The sequence below is a fragment of the Eurypyga helias genome, unplaced genomic scaffold (genome assembly GCF_000690775.1).
Source record: "Eurypyga helias isolate BGI_N326 unplaced genomic scaffold, ASM69077v1 scaffold33022, whole genome shotgun sequence".
Classification (NCBI taxonomy): Eukaryota; Metazoa; Chordata; class Aves; order Eurypygiformes; family Eurypygidae; genus Eurypyga; species Eurypyga helias.
Window position 1 is genome coordinate 1 of NW_010234607.1, and position 22,093 is coordinate 22,093.

General features: G+C 45.2%; 1 protein-coding gene across 1 annotated transcript; it reads left to right on the forward strand.

Moving 5' to 3' along the window:
• Nucleotides 1-1,718: 1,718 nt before the first annotated feature.
• Nucleotides 1,719-12,555, forward strand: WDFY1 (WD repeat and FYVE domain containing 1; the record flags this gene model as incomplete). Its single annotated transcript, XM_010146495.1, has 7 exons — nt 1,719-1,831; nt 4,372-4,498; nt 6,110-6,215; nt 8,820-8,921; nt 10,135-10,265; nt 11,305-11,413; nt 12,081-12,555. Coding segments are annotated over 7 exons (748 nt in total), but the record flags the coding sequence as incomplete, so codon positions are not given.
• Between the last annotated feature and the right edge of the window lie 9,538 nt (nt 12,556-22,093).

Here is a 22,093-nt window from a genome sequence, read left to right on the forward strand (position 1 = left end):
CAGCCTGTCCAGGTCCCTCTGGACCTTAATGGCGGTAGTGTTGTAAAGGTGGCATGATTCAAAAGCTGAATGGTCAACTACATGTCTTGGAAAAGATAGACCTCTTTAGAACTGCTGCGTAGTGCAAAGAAACTAGGAGGAAAGCTAGAGCTGGGTTAGGACACTGGTATATATGTCTTAGGAGACTGGCTCACAGAACAGTCTGGTGCCTCTGAGCCTCACTATCTGAATTCAAGGGGTTCTATAGCTAACACCATTGCAAATAATATAACAGTTTATTAAATGGAGAAAAGAATATGACCTATCAAGATAAAAATAAATGTCCACTGAAGACCATGGCATTTGAAAATGCATTATAATTGATCCTGACTTGGGACTTGTGTTTGGAAGAACTAGCTGTCAGGTGCGTGGTCTCCCTATCAGGAGGTTCCTTAGGGGTTATTTGTTAATGATCCTATGTGTAAGCTTCTGAAAAACACAGCGGAGTACCTATTCTTTACTGGATTAGTGGGGACGATGCTAGCCTGAACTTCCAAGATGAAGAAAGGATCACGTGTTCAGGGTCTTAGTGGATTTGTTGAAAGCAAATTGTTTATCTCGAGATTCTGATGTCTTAAGAGATTTCAGAATGTCATCAGATAGCCTAACCTCTGCTTTTTCACTTAGGCTGGTGGGCTTTTTGGTACACTGACATTTTAAAGTCAGTCTTTTCTGTTGCTTAGAATAGGCTACTTTGCTGGCTGCTGCGTGGGTTTTTGTGTGGTTCCAGGAGGGCAGGTGAGTTGATACAGCTGACGCTGCATAACCCAGGAGTTGTGTATGGAGTGTTCACAGCTCTTGCTTATGTCCTGAGTAGCAAAAGCCCCATCCTTTAGTTTCTGGAGACAGTTGTTGCATAGTGACAAAAACTGAATATCAGAAAATTGTTATGATGTATCGTGCTTTTGCCAAACATGTCAACTTGTTAATAGATCCTGTGTTAGGATGTGGTGTGGCTTTTATGTCAGTGTTAAATGACAGAACCCTTTCTGAAATACTCTTCAGTCTTCAGTGCTGTCGTCAAGGACCTGCATCAGTAAACTGGAAGGTGCAGAGAACAGAACAAGAAATTAGATGGTTTCACCTTCTCAGTAGCTAGAACGTTGGGAGTATTACTTCCACTGTAAGGTAAACTAGCTGTGGAGTGTCAGCATCCTTGTGTCTCGGTTTTCCTGCCCTGGGGGTCTCTACTAGTATAACATGCTAGAAAACGAAGTTTATAGGAGCAGATACTAGGAAGACTGACTGCCACCCAGTGTCCAGTGAGTGGCATCTAATGGTAGTTCTGCACTGCAACAAGTAGCCTGAGGAGTTCTGGCATCTCCTGTGAAAGATCATGAGTGTGTTCTGTAAATATCTGCTAGAAATGGTCTAAATCTTCTTGGCTTGCCTTAAACTAGAGGATGGATTATCTCATGGCTTCTCCAGTGGCTTTCTAAAACATTTCTCACTTGTTTTCCATACTGCCCTACTTGTAGGGAAGGGTGAGGAGCAAGGAATTAAAAGGATTTGTTACAGTCTCCAACCCCTGTAGAAGTAGTAATGTGAATACTTATCTGGCATATTAAAATGTTTTTATCCAGTCTGTTTAGACTCTGTAGCTGACAGTTGTGCTATCTGTTTCAGCCCCATAAAATACTCTTAAGAGCGAACGAGGCTTCTCCTTGACGGGTGTTCAGATACGATTATGAAACTCGGTATGCGTTTGTTGGTGATTATTCTGGACAGATCACTCTCCTGAAGCTTGAGCAGAATACATGCTCGGTTATCACAACTCTCAAAGGGCATGAAGGTAAAGTAACTCTTCTTAATTCCGCTTGACCCAGATTATAGTTCCTCTTTCTAATTTGGGATGAGGCGTTCAGTTGGATGCCTACCTCTTAAGGATGGATATTGGATTAACAACTAGTTATCAGAAGCTGTTCAGTGATGTACATATGACTGTCTCTTACAGAATAGACACATTCTTGCTGAGGGGAAATCTTAGCCTTAGGAATACTGACAGGTATTTTTATTATAGATGAGCAATGAAGGTAAACGTGCACTTCCTTGAAGACAAGCTGTCCACTAGATGGCCACCTTTAGAAACTTTAGTCTCCTTAACTTTGAAAAGAAAGGGCGAGAATGTGTTGGGTTTTTTTTCTGGAGACCTTGTAGTACTATAATAATACCTACAGCAGCTTTAGCAACCCCCAGTCTAAATTCTAAAAAGCCACTTAATCATTCCCAATACACTCTGCTGTTCTGATCAGTCTTCATGAGTCTCTAGTTCAGTTTCCTGTGTTTATCCAAAACTAAGCTGTATACAAGAAATTTAGAGAGCCTTTTAGAATCAAAACTGTCTAGTCAGAGACAAATGCCTCATCCTCTGTAGTGCAGCTGAAGTGCTTTTATCAGATGAAGAACCAAATCGTCTGTGGACCTGCTGTCTGCTGTATTAAGGCAAGAATGCATGTCACAGAAGAATGTGCCATTTAATAACATGCTGAGAGAAAAACAAGACTTAATGCCTCTTCCCATGTATTGCTGGCAACTTTCAAATCAGCTGACTAGTTTGCATTTGGGGTCCTAAGTCTCTGACCCACTGGAAAGGGCTGCCTTGTTCAACAGCTGGATGTACAGAGCAGACTTTGTTAGAGCTGGGTAGACGCCTGGTTTACAGATGACTGTAAAATGATAAAGCTGCCTTTGAGGGAGGCGAGTTGAGATTTTGAAAATGATAAACGCTTCTGCTTTCAAGCAGAATTTCACATTGTTTCAGTTAAGAGCAAAATAATCCTCCTGGCCCTCGAGACTCCTGTACCTCTATGCTTTTGCACTAGTCTGTGTTAAAGTGCGACTCCTTGACAGGTATTAGTCTGAAAGCAGGATGTCTCGGCGTGGCACTGCCTGTAGTGCCTGTTCTATCTGTGGAGCCGCAGCGGGCTTCCAGGCACCATCTTCAGCAGTGATGTCCACCTAGCAGACAATTTTGGCTTATATTTAAGTTCCCTAAGGGCACTGTGATACTCAGAACAAGAATTGATCTAGTATTGAAGTTGATTAAATCTGAGGGGTCAAACCAGGTTTTTCTTCAATAGGTGCAACAATAGCTCCTTCATCTTCCCCACCCCCACCTTTTTTTTTTTTTTTTTCCTTTAGCAAAACAGATGATGTGTAACCTTTTTGCCCCCACGATATTTGTGTAATATTCTGAAGGCCTGGTAATTCTAAACCTCAGTGGCCTCTAGTTCTTCTCTGAGTGCAGCTGTGTTTGCCAGACTTCAAAAGTCTGACTTCACGTTGTTCCCTTCCTAACTCTGACTTCATAAGCAAGCAGGGTTTGCTTTGTAGCTTAAATGGTTTTGGAACTTGTTCTTCAACAGTCAGCTTCCAGAACGCTCTGTATTTAACAGCCCACTCTCTGCAGTGCTGAGGTAATACTCAAGCTGCCTGTAATGGTGTGGATGGTCGCTGTTCTCTCGGAGACAGCTGTTTCCAAATGGGCGAGTCTGAAATCAGTGCAGCCATGAAGAAGGCAAGAAACACTGCTTGCTCCAGAGAGCTGGAAAGGACTGATTTGGGCTGTAATTAGCATTCGTCTTGCTTTCAGACTAACAAGGCGTTTGATGATAACTGGGCAATGGAAGGATGCTTTAAAGGGACGGACGTCCATAAGGGAATAAAATGTTCCTGCCTCTTCAAAACTGTAGGCAGCATGAGTGACAAAATGACTTCTTTAGTCTCCTGTCTCCATTACCGTGCACGTGGGTTTAGTGTAAGACTGCTACTGTCAGATGGCTCATTTCTTTCTGTCTGACTAATGAGGTGCACAGTCCGAGCAGGCCTTCTGAAATCTAGTTGTGTAATTCAGTATGTAGTGCCCTGATTTGCGAGCAGCAGGGAAACTGTCAGTTTCTTATTCCAAAGATTTTAAGGTTGTAAATGGTTATGTAAGGGAGTTGGTTTACCTGTGAACATGGTGCTGTCCTGCACCCACTGACCAAGCACCTTAACGTATTGTAGTACTGGTCTCTGCTTGGCAAGTTTTAGTAGTTTTCATCTTCTAAAGATCACATGTCAGTCTGATGAGACTTACCAACTGTCTAAATACAGTAACGCAAACCTTCTGGCTTGTTCTTTGCATCTAACTTTCTTCCCAGGGATGTTTTGTTCTGTTGTCAAATGCTCTTTGCCTCTCTAGCATGTTGCATGCTGTCCTTTGCCTTAAGGCTTCCCATATTTGTTACCATGGTAAGGGAATACCTCAGGTTTCACTTTAATGACCCAGAAGAGCATCGTTGCGTTGGTGAGCGAGTCCCTCAGCTCTAACTACAGAATGTTCTTTCCTAGGAAGTATTACTTCCCTGTGGTGGGATCCTGTTCAACGCCTGCTCTTCTCCGGTGCCTCTGATCACAGCATCATCATGTGGGATATTGGTGGAAGAAAGGGGCGAACGCTGCTGCTCCAAGGACATCAGTATGTAATGGTGTCTTATTTTCTCCTCCATGTTCTGCAATGAGTACAGAGTCCCAGGAAGACTAAATAGCATGGCAAGATAGTGGAATCTTTGTGAATAATGGAGGAAATAACTTTTTGCAGAACTCCTCAGAAAACTTTGAGAGGGAAGAAGGATGACCAGTACTAGGAAAGTGTTACTGATAAATCTTTCATTTTTTGCTCATGTTTGATACTTCTAAACTGTAGGTAATGAGGATATAACATAAAAGTAGGTTATAGAGGTGGGTGAGAATCATGTCATCTTGCTTGCACTCTGATGTAAAGTTACATGCTTCTGTACTGTAAATACTTCACTGAGTTGCCTGTGAGGATGAGGCTAGAAACTGAATGTCTAAGCAAGTTCGTGTACCCGTGCAGGACAAGCTTCGGTATGTTCCTGTTCTGTCTCTGTCAGTGAGGTGATAAACTGATTGGCTGAATTACAGGGGTGGGGCTGTAGTCTTCAGGAAAGCATGTCACATCTCCACTGTAATGTGGATTAGGTAGCTAGTTGCCTGTATTTAATCAACTCGTTATTTTTACAGAGCCACAACACTAGCTGCCGTTTTTAAACCTAGGGCCTTAATTCACTCCGACAGGCAGGTCACCATTGAAGTTGTCTTCTACTTAGGAATGCAGTGGTAGTAGAGATCTTTTTTATGCTTGAAGATACATTTGTGTAGTGCATTCTCCTCTTGTCTAATTCCGTAGATGCCTCCACCCACCTTTGATCAAAACTCATAGCCTTAGCCCTAGAACTCTTGTTAAATCTTGAGGATTTAGTTTTATGGCTAAAGAACTACTAACAGAGCACTGGTTACAAAAAAGTAACTGATGTCCATGACTGGAGGACTTTATACTGCTGTTACTGCTGCATCATGTGTCCTGGTGAAGACTTATAACACTTTAGTTTCTCTTCAAACACCACACTTAGCATCAAACTTCATACTGAATGGGAAAGTAAGTTCTTCTGAGAAGCAGAACGACTTTTGTAATTCAGCTTAGGTCTTGCAAAGCAGTCTAATACTTGAGATACTTCGTTTAGTTTTTAGGGTAGGTTTTTATTTTGCCATGACTTTATTTAGGATTAAACTGTCTTATTGGGGAATGCATGCATTGATGTGCAGCTACAGAGTGACTTACTGTGATTTGTTAGCAAAAGTGGAAGCTGTCTGCTTCCTTGCTATATCTTAAACCAAATATCTCTCTTAATTTTTCCAGTTGTCTTTGTTTTGATAACTGGCTCTCCTTGCCAGCACAGAAGAGTATTTGCAGGCACACCCTGAGCCAGTTGACACTGAGCTTGCTGTTGGTGCTTACTGCCAGCAAATGTTCATGTGGAACTGTACCTCTGGTATTCTGGCCACGCCTGTAAGAACGCTGTTCTAGGCAACATCCTGATGCTAGGGGAGTGCTTGTGTGACAGCATCTGTTCACTCATCTTCTTAGCTCTACTTAGTAGACTCTAGAATAAAGTGTTTGGAAGTCCGTTTTGGCTTCCTAGGTAGCTTTACAAGGATAAATTGGTGTTTGCTGGGAAACAGCTCTGTTTAAATACCTATGGGTAAATAGTGTCTACTTTGTTTGCAGTGACAAGGTGCAGGCTATCTGTTACATCCAGCTGACGAGGCAGCTGGTATCTTGTTCAGCTGATGGGGGAATTGCTGTTTGGAACATGGATATCAGCCGAGAAGAGGTAAGATCATGTCCTAGGTCAAAGTGGTTGGTTGGTTGTTTTATTGTTTTCCCTTTTCAGAGGCTGATGTGACTTTGATTAGTCAGTTCTGCAGGCAGTTTTCCTCGTGTTGCCTGAAACTTGAAGGCTGAATGGTATTAAAACTTTGTCTGCTCTACTGGCTCTCTACACTGCATTGTTGTAGATGGAGTCATGGGACAGAAGTGCAGGACAGGCATGGGACTGCTTAGAGCCTTATCTCAGTGAGACATGTTCACCGGAATGGCTACCGCCGTTGCTGCTGGAACACTCGAAAGCAGGCAAGCCTTTGCAGCAAAGAAACCAATAGACTGTGCTTCAGCAGTCGTGAGAAGTTCTCGACTCCTGTCAAAACTGGTAAAGAAGCGAGATGTTGGGTTTCAGATGCGGTGCAGAATGTAGAGATTCAGTCCCCAGACAACAATTTTTTTATTTTTTCTTTTTAAAAACCTCAATACACAGCAACTGAGCTTGCCATGCAAATTTTTCTGCATCAGTTTCTATCCACTGTAGGAGCTGAAAAGATGTATAATACTACTATCTTTGGTTAAACCATAATTACAGGAGTTAGTTTTGGTTGCCCCCATAAAGCCTGCCCTGTTGCTTTTCCTTAGATGCAAGTGTCATGATGACTTGTTTCCTGACACGCGTTGAGCTGTCACCTTAAACACATGGAATGCTGGATGTGACGTTTTCAGCATGATGATCTCTCTTCAAAACTTCTGTGATATTATGAATCTTTGTAGTAGCAAGGAAATTACTTATAATACAATTGGGAAAACAAGATGTGGCTGTTTCTCTTCTGGATCTGTATGCAGTAATTAAGGAACATTCTAAATAATAGACAGTTTTAATACCATCACAATAATACGGCTGACTTAGACTAGCTGTGATGTCTCAGCACTCACTGGAAAAACGTAAGCCCAGTCCAAAAGCAAAGAAACAAAATGTTTGAAGAATGATGAAGGTACTGCCTCTGAAGTATTAGCTAAGGAGTTGCGTTACAGGGTATCTTCAAATATGTGCTACTGCATGTAAGACTAGGAAACAGCCTTTTTTTGATTAAAAGGACTGGTAACTCCACTGACAGCTGTACTGTTGAACATGGGCAGTTCAGCTGTATGTTGGTAATAGTGTTGATAGGAGGTAGAAACCTGACAACACTATTTAATGCCTGAAATTAAGATGAAAATAATAGAAAGTTATCCTGGTTTTGTAGCCAGAAAGTGGATTGTCCTCTCAAAAATGCTGTCAGGTGAAAACTGTTACTGTAAGTAACTGTAAGAAGCAATATGGAACATCTCACTTGGTGGAGAGACAACCTATTTCCTCTACTCTCCTCCACCTCCTGACACGCTGAACTTGTTACTACCCTTTACAGTAGTTTCCACTAGCATGGGGGAAGGAAGGTGATGCAATCAAGCTTGAAGATGGACATCTTCATCAGGGCCTACAAGGAAGCTGGGGAGGACTTTTTACAAGGGCCTGTAGTGACAGGACAAGGGGGAATGGGTTTAAACTGAAAGTGGGGAGGTTTAGATGTCAGGAAGAAATTCTTCCCAGAGAGGGTGGTGAGGCACTGGGACAGGTTGCCCAGAGAAGCTGTGGATGCCCCATCCCTGGAAGTGTCCAAGGCCAGGCTGGATGAGGCTTGGAGCAACCTGGTCTAGTGGAAGGTATCCCTGCCCATGGCAGGGGGGTTGGAACTGGATGATCTTTAAGGTCCTTTCTGACCCAAACTATTCTGTGATCTGGTATTAATAAATACTCATGTGAGATGGTGGTGCAACTGCCAGTACTATTGTTTTATTACTATTAACAATGGATGTGAGTTGAAAAGAAAAGCTGCTTTGTTGTTCCAGCTTTCCTCTTGCTGGGTTTCAGGGACACTCCCCCCATAAAGTTGTAGAGAATATACATGTTCTCATTCAAGTTTGTGTACTAAAAATATTGTGCCTCTCTTTCTATCCCTTACAAGGATGCTTAATTAAACTGTCTGAGAGTGTTGAAATGTGTGAAAGTTCTAACTATTTTCATTGGCCTAATCCATTTATGGCAGGAAAAATACGTGGGTGGGAGAAGGGATGCTTAATGAAGATGTGGGCAGGCTGGAAAAAGCTGATGAGTTCTTAATTATTTCAAACTGTAATCCTAGAGAAGCAGAAAAGATAGTTACTTCTGGACACCCCTCTGTTAGAGGGGATGACTACCTCATAGCTTTGCAACTTGGATTACACTAGCCTTCAAAATCATCTAGGCAACCAGAGCAGCAGTCTTTCAATGCCTGCAGCAAGTTTAACTTAGATGTTTGAATTAGTTTTCTTATTGAGGCAGTAACATAACATACTGCTGTGGGCTTAAAAAGTGTAAGAGGTGTGTAGGTAACAAATAACTGTAGTCTTGGGTATGTTTTTTTTTTTAACTAAACCTCCGATGTACTATAGGCAATCTATTTTTGTAATGTCCAGAGCTGAAACAGGACAACCTTCCGAGTAAAACTTTGCTTTGGTTTCTTAAAACAAACTTCCTTGGCTGTCATACGAGGAAAAATAATTCTAATTGCTTGCATCTCTTGCTCTTTTGTAGGCTCCTCAGTGGCTAGAAAGTGATTCCTGTCAGAAGTGTGAACAACCTTTCTTCTGGAATATAAAGCAAATGTGGGACACAAAAACGTTAGGGTTGAGGCAGGTGAGATTGTTGGTGTGTTTAGCTGTACTTCAGCACTTTAACAAAATGCAAACAGAAAACCACTAAAGCTCTTTCAAACTGTTGGTATTTTTGCTGCTTTGAAGTGAGGGTTTACTGAGAGGTCACAGTTTCTAGGCTGTGCTAAGAAATTGCCCAATTCTATGGGAAGTGTTGCATCACAGTTCTATCACAGGGCAAAGCAGGCTGTGCTGGGAGTGCTCTGTTGGGTTTCTCCGGATATTTCTATGCACTGGAGCTGTGGACAGCTAATCCTCCAGTGTTGTATAAGGTGGCACACAATGCCCCATAACCGAGCAGATCGCAGCCTACCATGTGGTAGGATGCTCAGGTCAGTGAAGCAGTGGTGGCCCTGCTCTGGCTCGGTTGGAATGGGAAAGCTTTCTCTTTGGAGGGACGGGAAGGGCACCAAGGCAGTCATCTGTTTCTGGCTTTCTTAGGCTGTTATTTCCGGTTGCTTGTTCAACCCTCTTTTTCTGCTGCTCCCAGAAGGAGCTTGCAAAAGGAGAAGAGGATGGACAGAAAATATGAGTGTAAACCCATTAATGGCCAAGAAGGCTGTTCAGAACTCCAGAGTCCTTGGTCTTGGCTTGAAAACTTCCAAACATGTTGCTTCCTAACAGGTTGCAAAACAGAAGCTTTGTTGTTGTTCAGTAAACATTTGATGAGGTGGTCAAGTACCCGCAACATCAGAAGGATATAGACTGGTTGGAGCGAGTCCAGAGGAGGCCACGGAGATGCTCCGAGGGCTGGAGCCTCTCTGCCATGGGGACAGGCTGAGAACGTTGGGTTGTTCAGCCTGGAGAAGAGAAGGCTCCGGGGAGACGTTATTGCCCCTTCCAGTACCTGAAGGGGCTACCAGGAAGCTGGGGGGGACTTTTTACAAGGGCCTGTAGTGACAGGCCAAGGGGTAATGGGTTTAAATTGAAAGTGGGAAGGTGTAGCTTGGGTATCGGGAAGGTCTTCCCGGAGAGGGTGGGGAGGCACTGGAACAGGTTGCCCAGAGGAGCTGTGGATGCCCCCTCCCTGGAAGTGTCCAAGGCCAGGCTGGATGAGGCTTGGAGCAACCTGGTCTAGTGGAAGGTGTCCCTGCCCATGGCAGGGGGGTTGGAACTGGATGATCTTTAAGGTCCCTTCCAACCCCAACCATGCTATGATTCTATAAATATAGTAATTTTTTTTTTCCTCCATGAAGCATCATTGCAGAAAATGTGGGCAAGCAGTATGTGGCAAGTGCAGTACCAAACGGTCAAGTTACCCAATCATGGGATTTGAGTTCCAGGTCCGTGTCTGTGATTCCTGTTTTGAGTCAATCAAGGATGAAGAGTGAGTATTAAGGAGTAATAAATCAAAGTAACACTGCTGAGGTGCAGAAACACTTGTGCTTGCTCCGCATCCCCACACAGTGCTACACAACCATGCCAAGCTGACGCTCTGCTAATAGGCTACCTTTGCCTTGGGCACTCAGAGCACTACAGTGGCAGAGATACCCCCAACCGGCTCTGCAAGCCGGCTTGAATCAACTGTGGCACTACAGCTTTTTTTGTCCACTCTATTTCTTCTTTTCCATCATCCCAGATCTAGAGTTGAAACATATTTGTCTCCAGATTTCTGTTTAGGTAAAGGCTATTGACTGCAATTTAAAGTTGCTAAATGGGTGGCTGACAGCACGTCACAGCCACCAGGATGCGTACGCAGTAGTTCATGTAGGCTTACTGAAAACTCTTCCTGTGGGAATGCACTTCACAGCCCATTTTTTTCCCCATACAAGCAGATTGGGTTAAACATCATCTGCTGTCTCATTAAACCCTTCTTAGAATCGATGAACACCCTTTTTATCTTGATGTGAACAGCACTCATTGTCTTTCATGTCCTTGGACACCTGGAGTGCTAAAGGACCAAAGTAATCAGATGCCAATTTTTGGGGTGTTTGGGGTTTATTTTGTTGCTGTTTGGTTGTTGTTTTTTTTTGGTTGGTGTGTTTTCGTTTGGTTGTTTTTTCTGAAAAGGGAGGTGCTGTTCCCTAGTTGACTCACCACAGCCAGCAGCAAAAACTGTAGCTGAGCTTGACTTATAACAGAAGTAGAATTATGTACTAATGCAGTGTCCCACTTCTCCTTTGGTATTATTAACAGTAAGGCTGCAGAAGGCCAGGAAATGTCACACCTCTGTAACTACACAAGCAATGCCTTAGCATGACTTGCTAATATAATTCTGCCCCCTTTAATAAGACACTGCAGTTCTCAGGACTGATTTATTAGTAGTTAAGCAACTTAATTTTCTTGTAAGATTACTTTGTGCTGCTATAATGGTGCCATCAAGCTTCATCTGATGGCTGGCTTTCACTGGAGTTGTTCTCTTGCAGCCGTACCTCCTTGGCAACCTTTCACGAAGGAAAACACAACATTTCACACATGTCTATGGACATCTCCAGAGGGCTAATGGTGACTTGTGGGAGTGACCGGATTGTGAAGGTATTCGTGTACCGTTTTCCTGCATTTGTGAGCAATATTTAATCGAGAACTAATGCTTGTATATACTTGTTTTTTCTCTCTGACAACTGTTGCTGCGAAGCTAACTGTTGTGAGCAGCAAGAATTGTTTGTTGCAAGCTGTTCTTCCTGCAGCTGAAAGAGGAAATGCCCGGTAGCTCCACGGTATGGATTCTAGCTGTCAGAACTGGTTACTGTTTGTGTCCTGTGGGCAGACAAAGCAGGCAGCAGCAGTAGGAGAATCTGCCAGCAGCCTTGACATGACATGATGCCATGACAAGACACATGAGACGTGCAGGCTTCTTTTACTCTGAGCTCTCTGGTTTCTTGGAGCATTGCCATGAAAAGCCCTAGTTAGGAGACAGTGACGTGGAAATCGGACTGACACAGAATCTTGCTTATACCAAACTGCACAGCCCTCTTTAAAACAGACCTACAGAGACCTGCTAGAAGACTCATGAGCCCTAAGTTTGGGTTTTGGTTTGTAATGCTGGCCTAACTCTTCATGACGTTTTCCTCAAGGGTAGTGTAAACAGGATTTGTTACCTTGTGTCCAGGGAGGTCTTCATGTTTGCTTCTATGCCTCTTAGAGCAATACCTCTTAGGGCTTATAATAATGCTGTGTAATTCTCCGCAATGTTTTCTTCCAGATCTGGGACATGACGCCAGTGGTCGGTTGCAGCCTTGCCACTGGCTTCTCTTCACGCTGATCTCGTACCTGACAGGTTTATGCACCTTATGTACAGCAATATGCACCGAATTGATGGAATCCTTCTTAAGAATATTGCCGCAAACACTGGCTGCTTGATTCTTCTCCTGCTGCTGTTCCGGGATGGACAGTCACCTTTGCAGAGCACGGCTGCCGTGTGGGGCTCACCAGGAATCTCCTTGGTGCCGAAGTCGGTTTTGCAGCCTCTCAGACTAACGTAAAATGGTTTACCTGCAATATGACACCGTGATGAAGGACCTGTTGTTTCTCAGTTTACATATGTAGTGTTAACAACGTGCTATCTCTGCTGGTATATCTTGTACAGATACCTTGTAGCTAAAACATTATCAGAGTAAAATGAGTGTAGTAAGTTCAATTTGTGCAAATAGTAAAATAATTTATTCTCTCTTCCAAAAACCAGTTCTGTAGAAATACTTTTGAGCAGTCACTGTCTAAACTGCCTCCAAAAGGTGTGTTGGTTATTCCTATGGAAAGAGGAGGTACTTCAAAGTGGCAGGGAGCTTCTTTCAGACAAGACAGTAAGAGAACCTTCGATCGCACAAGATTTCCTTTATTGGCTTTCTTGTAGTGCTTGTCTTCAAGTTCAGCTATTAGTGAAATGACTTCTGTGGGACAGCTGTTCTCTTTAGGTAGCTGGTGAGTCTTTGAACCGTTCTAGGCTCTTTAAGTAGTGTTCTAGCCTAGCTAATTAACTTCCTAGTCCTCACAGACACGTGCAGCGCAGCTACTCTGTTTAAAGGCAGGCTGTAGGGATGAGTCATGGACTGTGACAACGCTGTGATGCTGTTAGAATGGGAAGCGAAGTGAATCTGCCTTGTTAAATGTAATGGCTAAGAAAAAATGGCCAGCTAAATTGTAGAGACTTTTTCCTGTGGAAAGGCTGATGTTTCTTTAACGGTAGGGAACCTCTGTCTGCTGAAGTGCAGCATAAATTCAAATGGTGTTGCTTAACATGGAGAAATACTGAACAATAATTACTGAGGTACAGAACAGCTGCTTTCTTCCCCTTGCACCTAGGTCGGTTAGTCCTGAGGTGCCTACATCGATCCTTCCTGTCTGAAAGCTGAGCAGTATAAAGAGGAGCTGGGGGAGGCTTTTGTGACTGCGCGGTTGGCACGTACAGGAAACGACTAGTGAGATACTGTCAGTAAGTTGGCCGGTCAGTTGTGTGAGTCTCCTACATTGGAACACTGCAAGGAGAACTTATTTGGAAACTGTGGAAGCGAGGGTAGTATGTCACAGAGCTTAGGCTTGCGGCTGTTTAGACTTTTTTGAAAACACATACATATGTGTGAGGACAAAAAATGTGGGTAGGTCAGCTGGCCTGGAATGGGTGGTGTTGGACAACTATCAAAGGTAATGGGCTCTTTCTGGCAGAGGACTTAAGGGTTAGACTGTCTTTATTACAGCAACAATTAAGTGGTGCTATGAGTGTTAGTGAATTCGAGTCCTAGGTGTGTAACTTGACACTAATGGTCTGCTGTAGATTAATAACCACGTAATACCATGTAATAACCATGCTGTAAGCCCAAATAGATGAAGAGCGTGGTGTCATTAATACTTCGTGATTCACGTGCATTTTTAAGCCAAAAAGCAGGTAGTCTCCAAAGGGCATTAGAATCCAGAATACGTTAGTTACTGTTATTTTGGATTTGGCTTTGTCTACCTTTCCCTGGGCCTTCTCTGGAAGTTTTGCAAAGAGCCTTTTAATTTGCTAGGCTTATTGGTCCACTGATGAATAAACAAATCCCTCTTTTGTGGGAATCCCCAAACTTGTCTTGCCTTCTGCTGGGGATTTAGCACTTGTCACGCTGGTTTGATTCGTCCCTTGCTACATGCCGTATAGCTTACGTTTTTTGTTGAAGGCTTATTTCTAAGCCATTGAGAGAAAATCAGCTTGTACTAGAAAACCTTGTTGCAGGTTTTTTGTTGAAGGCTTATTTCTAAGCCATTGAGAGAAAATCAGCTTGTACTAGAAAAAAAGTTGCAGGTTTCTGCTCTGAAGGCCTTCACCCCTGTAAACTCGGAAGGGAACAGTGGTTGAAGGGGTGAGTAAGCCCTGATAATGCTCTGCATTCACTTTCAGCCTTCTTCCTCTGGAAAAGAATGGAAGCTGCCTTCCTCGCAGCGTGTAAGGCAGAACATGAGTTACATTGCTAGAATGGCTTAAGATTCTACTGTGCTGTGGTAAGGAGGATCTAGGGTCATGGGTTAGGCTGGGAGATTGATGTAGATGTGGGATGAAACGTGTTCTGAAACTTACACCAATGATACTGAGGTGTAACTGCTTGGCAGCCAGCAGTCCTGAGCTTCAGCTTTTTTAGTTTGATTAGTTAATGTGCCCCCTGCTCACATGTAGCTTCCCTGTGAATACTTCCTCTGCTTCTTGACAGCCACTTACCTTACGGTTTTGCCACTAAATAATATATTCTCTACTACATACTGTTAAACCTAAGGAATCTATTTTCTATAATTGATATACTTAAAGATAGTGTCAGTTCAGATCTAACGAGATGATTGTGGCTGCTAAATCATTAGTCATTTAAGTATACTCTTGGTGTTGACTGAGTAATGCTTACAAACCACTAAAGAGAGTGGGTTTTGTTCCTAAACACCTATTTTTGAAGGCACATACTCTCATGAAACAACAGATTTCAACTATGTCAGCTCAAGTGTGCAGTTGCTGAGAAGACTGGATTTGAAGCATTACTAATCTTGCTTGTATAACCTCCTTCATTGGGGCAGAGAAGGAGAGCAGAGGGTACTAATCGTGCAAATTCTTTACTAGCTGTATTTCTGTATCCAGCGTAGTTGAGAGACGCTTGATAAATCCGTCCCTTGCTCCTTCTTGTCTGTTTTTTAAACTTTGATTACATGTACAATAAAATATTTCTTGATATTCACTTAGCCTATTTGGGTGACCCATCTTTCCTTCCATTCTGTGAATGAACAACCCCCACTGGGTGCTCCGACTCCTCCTGTACGTGGCCCATGTCCAAATTCTAGACCGGAGGGAGAACTGGTCGGATGTTTTGTATTGGAGCTGAATGAGCTGCAGTAGTAGGGTTAAAGGCCCCCAGTGAGCTGAGAGACAGAGAACAGCTGCCTTGGGATGTGTAACTCTCCTGCTTGCCAGCTCGCATAGACCTTCCCTCTCGGGTCTGCTGAGGTTCTTGCTACACAGAGTGTCAGAGCACCAACCCCTTCCCTGAGATCCCTTCAACCTGTCTGAGGTGTTGGAGAAAAACGAATTTATGCTGGAAGGGGTGAGCAGAGTCTGCAGTACAGAGGGGACAGCTGCAGCCACAGGAGGTGGTTACGCTTGTCTCGTGAGCCTTTCTCATACAGAAAGGACGGGGACAAGCTGGGAAGCATCCACACCCCTCAGAGTTACTCCCAGCCTTCACTCAAAAGCAGCAGCTTTGTAACACCTGGAATTCCTGAGTGTTGGCCTGTCAACGTGCAGCTCCCAGGGTGTTAACCCTGCTCCCCAGGGTGTTCAGGAGCAGAAGGAATCCGAAAGGCTTGCACAAACTTTCCACCTCTGAAGAGTGGCAGAGCAGCCTAATGCTGTCATTTGGTTCTTGACGCGTCTCATTTTGATCAGCTTAAACTTCCCACCTTTCCCACGGCGAAGCACCCCGTTGTCTAGCTCCAACAAAAACTGCCTGGCAACACTGAAGGTGTTCCTGATGCGTAGTCCGAAAAGCCTGTCCAGACGCCTGTAAACCATCCTACAGAACATTATCGAGGCGTATGGACTCAAGTTTGAAATGCTTGGGAAATGGTGTCCTCGCAGTGAAAGCACTGAGATACGCGTGTTGGTTTTTGAGAGGAGGACGCAGAGCTCATCGCTTCTCACGCTCCTTACGTCGCAAACCTGGTGTAAGTTTCGGCGAAGCCGGGAGGCAGGTTTCAGCACTAGGGTTTTTTGGTGGCGTGCTGACTTGCCTCGCTGGAAAAGTTTGAACTGTGCTAGATGCAGGACAGGGACAGGTTGTGACGTTGATTTACTGCTACGTACCTCAGAGGGAAAGCTACAGCTCTTCGTCCCTGTAGCCAAAGTCCTCAGTTCCGAACGTCCTGGCGAACAGTGAAATACCATGACCAAACTGCAGAAAACGATGAACTTAGCCAGCTTAACGTTAAAAAACCCCTTTTGTCATCAACTAGCCATCCTTCAGTGAGTTGCAGCGTGGCCTTCGAAGGCTTTCTCTGCTTCTCATGGGTATAAGGCAAGCCTTCTCACCGCTCTCGAGTGGCTGCCACCAAGTGACCCCACGAGGGGTTTTGCCTCTCTGAAGAAGCAAAGGCATGGTTGCTGCGTAGCTGCGTGTGGTCTGCTGAACTCCAGTAAGAGCTAAGAGCTGAACAGTGTTACTGGTTGTAGCTCTTCGGCAGTGGAACAAAGTATCGAAATAATATCGGTGATAAAATCTATGAAATTCATTTTTTCAGAAGATTCTAAACCGTTTTCTCAAGTAATAAACTGAAATATGTGGGGTCATTAGAAACTTTGCTTTCTGCTTCTATAGCATGAGCCTTTTCCCCCCAGCACACAGGCAGCTCAGAGTTGCCGTAACTACTCACCCTCCAGCTCGCCTGTGTACCCGGGGCCCCTTGCTGGTTTTGCTGGGTAATCTCTGCTCACACAGAGAAGTTCAGCCATATTCTTTGGTTTATTCTATATGTGCTCTACTAATTTGGGTGGGGTTGAGTGGCTCGTCTGCAGAATATTTGGTACATTCACCCCTAAATCGCTCTTTGTCACAAATACAGTACAGGCTGCCTGACATCTCCCTGTTACAACTGGAATACTCAGGAAGTCCCGTCGACTCTGTTTCCAGAGGTGCCGCTGTGCTGTGGATCATGCTTTCCATGAGACACCCAGAGGCTTCGGTACCTCAGCATCTCTCCAACTCAAAACCAAGGTAAATTTAGGTGGAAATACAGGTTGACTGTAGGATTTCCCATCTGTATCTTTATACCTGGTCTTTCCGTTTTTCCTCTGAAATGCTTTGTATCACCCTGCTCTTCAGGAAACTGGCTTGCAATAACAAATGTTCTGGGGGTGCATGCTTTTCCCCCTTCACCTTGTTTATAGGGAAAAAAATAGGGTTTAACTGGCTCCTAGCTGCGCTCGTATAGCTGTTTTTCAAATAAGGAAGATTCCAGAACTCTCACTGTCTATCCTGATTTTTCTTTCTGAAGCCTGTTTTCCTTACGGTTTCAGCTGCTCTCAAAATCTGTATGCGTGTATCTGTCAAAGCTCTTCAGATTTTCATGAACTGAAGCGCACCCCTGTGCTGCTGATCGAGTGGGCACTGCTTGCTAACATTCCCTGATGGTGCTGCTAAGCCACAGCTGCTTTTCTGTTCTAGTCCTGTCCTGTGTCTTTTCTCTGACCTCATTCCCTTCTCCTCCTTTCTCTCTCTGTTTACGGCTCCTTCTCCAGGTTTCCTCCGCAGCAGCATGTCCGTGTTGGAGCTTGGCTCCGTGAGATAGGTGATAACAGCTTTTGAAGAACAACTGAATTTTCCTGAGCCTCCTGATCTGGAAGAGTGAGCTGGCCTTGCAGTGGCTGAATTAAGGATGACTGAGGCAGCAGATGTGGAAGGTGAGTGACTTTCAGGAAACAGCCCATTACCTCATCCTCAGCTGCAAGACTCCATCCCATTGAACACCCATAGCAATGCAGCCACAACTTGCTCCTCTCTCGGCGACAGCTTTGGCAGGTGGGAAAAGAAAAGCCGCTACCTCTCACTACCCTGGCTGCGCACTGTCCCAGCTACGTGGCGGACACCAGAGTTTTTAATCTTGGTGATTGGTAGGGAAGGTCTGGGATCAACAGGACTGTCAGCAGTACTCACAGGTTTGGGAGAATGTCAGGGTGATTTCTGTAAGGCTGGAGAAACACTGCACGTGTCTAAATGGTGTCTGTGGGACACTCGGTTTAGAACCTGAGCTCATAGGCATTAGCTAAAAGAGGGAGACGAGGCTGTAAAATGTGTTCATTACAGTCCTTTTAAGGAGAAGAAATGCTGGGAATAAAAGCAAGCTTACAGGCAATGAGGGATGTTTTAGTCCTCCTACTCCCAAACAGCAGTTCTCTTGTTTTACGGCGTGAATATACCGACCGAGCACTCTGCTGTTTCAGAGCATGGTCTGCACATACTTAGGATTTTACAACCAGGATGGAAAGAGGAAAAAACACCAAAGAAATTGGGGAAAGATGGAGAGGGCAAAGAACTGAGTGGCAGTGTGGTTAAAAGCATGCAGAGCCTTGGTTTGAGGGGTCGCAAAGAAGGACACGATGGATCTAAAAACTGTTAATCCAACTGAACACAAGAGGGCTTCAGAAACACGTCTCTTGGAAGAAGGAGAAGTCTGGATAGAGCTTTATTAATGTCTGTCTACCTTTTGGCCTGCTCTTAATTTTATACGGCTGAGAAAGAAATAAAATGCTACTTGACACCCTTTAAGTACTTGTGTACCCCTATCACTTCAGCGCAGGCTGTAAGGATTCCAGAGTGCTATTTTGGACTCTTTTCTAGTACTTCAAACTGCTTAAATGCTGAGACCACTTCCTGACCACGCTATTGCTGCTGATAAGGTACCAAAATCTGCGGCACACATAGATAATTCGCTTTGTTCTCTAGTGATAGGAATGCTTTGTTCTGCACTTAAATCATGGAGAATCCAAATTTTGTGAGCAAATAAAGGGAACATGAAAAGCTGGAAAAGTACAAACCCCTGCCTAGTAACCAAGAGCAACTGTTAGATTGCTTCTCTATTGATCCAAAGTGCAATTAAAAGCTACCTCCTGCAGCTGAATTTAGATTGGGCTTTTAAAGTTTTCTCTTGCTCCTGCAGACCTGGTATCAAGTGGAAAAAAACCCGCACAGCAGGTCTGTGAAATCACCCAGCGGAGTGTGCATCCGCCTGAACGCGGTTGGCACCGGGCTGCTGCCCGCCTGGCAGTTTAGGCGCTGGAAGATGGCACCAAGGCGCGTGCCGGCTAGGATCAGCGTAAACAACCCGTGTTGTGCTGCTCGGTGTCCATAAAAGGGCTTCTTTCTGCAGTGAAAAGGTGGGGGTTTTCCCCGAAAGAAATCTTTTGCGGGTTTTTTAGAAGGAAGTGAGAATGTTCCATTTTGTTCTCTCCCTGCTGTTCTTTAGACAGTGTTGTTTCTCAACTGCAGCTGGCAGGATTTGTTTGTTTCCCTGGAAATGTACGTGAAATAATTCCCAATCAATTGTAAATCATTACTGAATGTATGGCTTTACTTACGTGGTCCAGGATTAGCTTCTGCAGCTTGGAGAGATTAGGAGGGCCTAATACAAAGCTTCTTGCAGGTCTAGGATTCCCACATCTGACTTATTTTCAAATGAATAATGAATAACTCACCCAAACCTACACCTAGGAGCTAGAGGAGCTCTTACCAGCAGCTGTAGGCACACGTGCCTCACTGAATCCACTGTAACTGTTGGTGTAACTCTCTTCTGTTTTCCACTTCGGAATGCAACCGGCTGCTAGAAGCCGGAATGTAAGCCAAGAGGATGCAATAGCCAGCAGCAGTAAAAAGCTGCTTGCCGCACTTAAAAGCCTTCTCAAAGGGCTTTCAAGAAAGGAACACGAGGCTTTTCCTCCAGGCAGACAGAAGCCAAAAGAGGAGGGTCAGCAAAGCCCTTTGCAGCCTGTTTTGAGTTAGAGAAATAAATTTGCATTACTTAGCAAGCTTTTGTGTTCAGATTAATTAACTGGGCCTAAGGGAAGGGCCTGAAGGAATCCATGTTATGGCATTTTTCTTGGCCTAGGATCACCCCACCACTTCAGCTGCCACAACTGTGTGCCACAGCAGTCCTTGTCCTCCCCCATTGCTGACACTGATAACCATCCCTAGTTCCTACCTGGGCAGTTTGAGCTATCTTAGCTATCGCAGCCTTACGAAGGCACACTGGGCTGGTGGTGGAGAGGCAGGGGAGGGCGGAATTCCAACTCACTTCTAGTCAGCCAGTCCATAGTACAGCCTGGCTTGCTGTGCCGGAAAGCATCTTATTGAGGCATGATCCTGTATCTGCAGGATCTGCAAAATTCTTCTCTCTGCTAACCTGCAAGATTGGCTGTAACCGGTTGATGCTGGCCACCGCTGTAATGTGCACTGTATGCACGTTGTGTTTGCTGCTGCTGCTTTTTGCTCTGATGGACTTGCAGCAACACAAAAGCAGCAGGCTAGCTCTCTTGAGTTCATGGGCCTCATTAAGTAAGGTCTTTGCATAGAAAAGTGAGATTATTGGGAAAAGATTGTTAAGATAAAATCTTATTTTCTGTCACTGGGATAAATTAGCTTGGTAGGATGTGGGGCTGCTGAAGAGAGTGGTTTTCATGAAACTTGAGATGAAAGCGTTGACACCCTGCATCTGTGGTGCAAGTGCACTGTGGTGTCCACATGCTTGCCTGTTAGGCAAACCCAGTTCCGAGAGTACACAGAGACTTGGCTTTCCCAGCGCTGCAGCGGTATCTACGGACACTCCCCGTTGACCAACAGCGAGGAATGTTTGGGATTTAAGCGCAGAGCCAGCGCTCTGCTCTGCATAGGTCACAGGAGGCAGAGCTGGGGGCATACAGCACCGGACCGTGGCTGTGCTTGTGGGGAAGCCAGACGTTTAGCTGCCCGGGAAGGCAGCGCTGCGGCCTGTTTAGTCACCCCAGCCATCTTCCGGAGAATCTAGGGGATGGTTTTTGCCCTACGCGATCAGATGCTGACGGCAGGAAGCGCGTATTTGGCAGGCTCGCCGAGGGCGAGGTGCTGCTCCAGCAGAAGGAGCAAGGCCAGCGCGGTGTGGCACCACAGCTGCGCGGTGAAGGGCGAGCCTGCTCGCGCGCTCGGTACGTAACGCTGCTTGGTGGGCACAAGATGTGTACGCAGGAGGCTACAGAGACCAGAGGCAGGCAGGCAGATGAAGTGTCAGCGAGATCTGTGGGCAGCTGGGACTCGTACTTCTTGCGCTGTGCACTCCAGAAGTGAAACCAGAGCACTCGGCAGCATCGCCGCGTGCGCCGTCCTGCTTTGCGAGATGGGGTTGGAGCACGTGGAAACCACAACCCAGCAAGCAGCAGCCGAGGGCTGTCTGAGCAGTGTGTCTGTATCAGACAAATCAAAGCTGGGAGTGGGTTTCAGCCTGGATGTGTGTGCATTTCCCTCTCAGCCACGCACACACACGCAACTGCTTCTGGCAAGGGGACCTCTCCCCCTTTGCTGAAGCCAGAGGCTGAGGGGTTCTGCCAGTGTCAGCCATTGACACCACAGTGTCCCCTGGAGTCCCTGTGCACCTTCCGAGCTCCCTTTCCCACACATGGAGCACAGCACATGGGAACCATCCTGCATCCAGGCACACTGTGCTTGGGGCTGGATGCAGGCCCTGCACTGGGAAATGTCTCAGACTACAAACATGGGACTTGGGCACCCCGAGTCTTCTCTTTTTATGCTCGTGGTAGTTTGCATCTGGATGGGACTCCTGCTGAGAGCCTGAGAAGCCTTAGGCATGGATTTAGAGCTTTTGAGTCAAGTCCTGCATCTGTGGATGTTGCACATTCTTTTGGCATCCGCTGCTTATCAGCAAATCCCTGCCAGAGGTTAGAGGGATTTGCTGATCTAGCTCCTCACGCCTTGCTCTCACCCAGCTCCCTCCAAAAAGCCCGGGTTGGCAAAGCCCAGCCGTTTGAGGCATTTAAACTCTCCGAGTTTTATTTGGATGGAGATGGGCTGGGGAGCAATTGTGCCTGTAGCCCCATCAGTGCCTTTAGGATGGGAATGCTTGGGAGTATCTAGAGCCAATGGAGGCCATGAGGTGTGTTATTAAACTCAGGGCTCACGGTGGCCAGGCCCCCTGAGCGGCCAACAGGCCAGCGGGGTCACCCGTGTGCGGGCA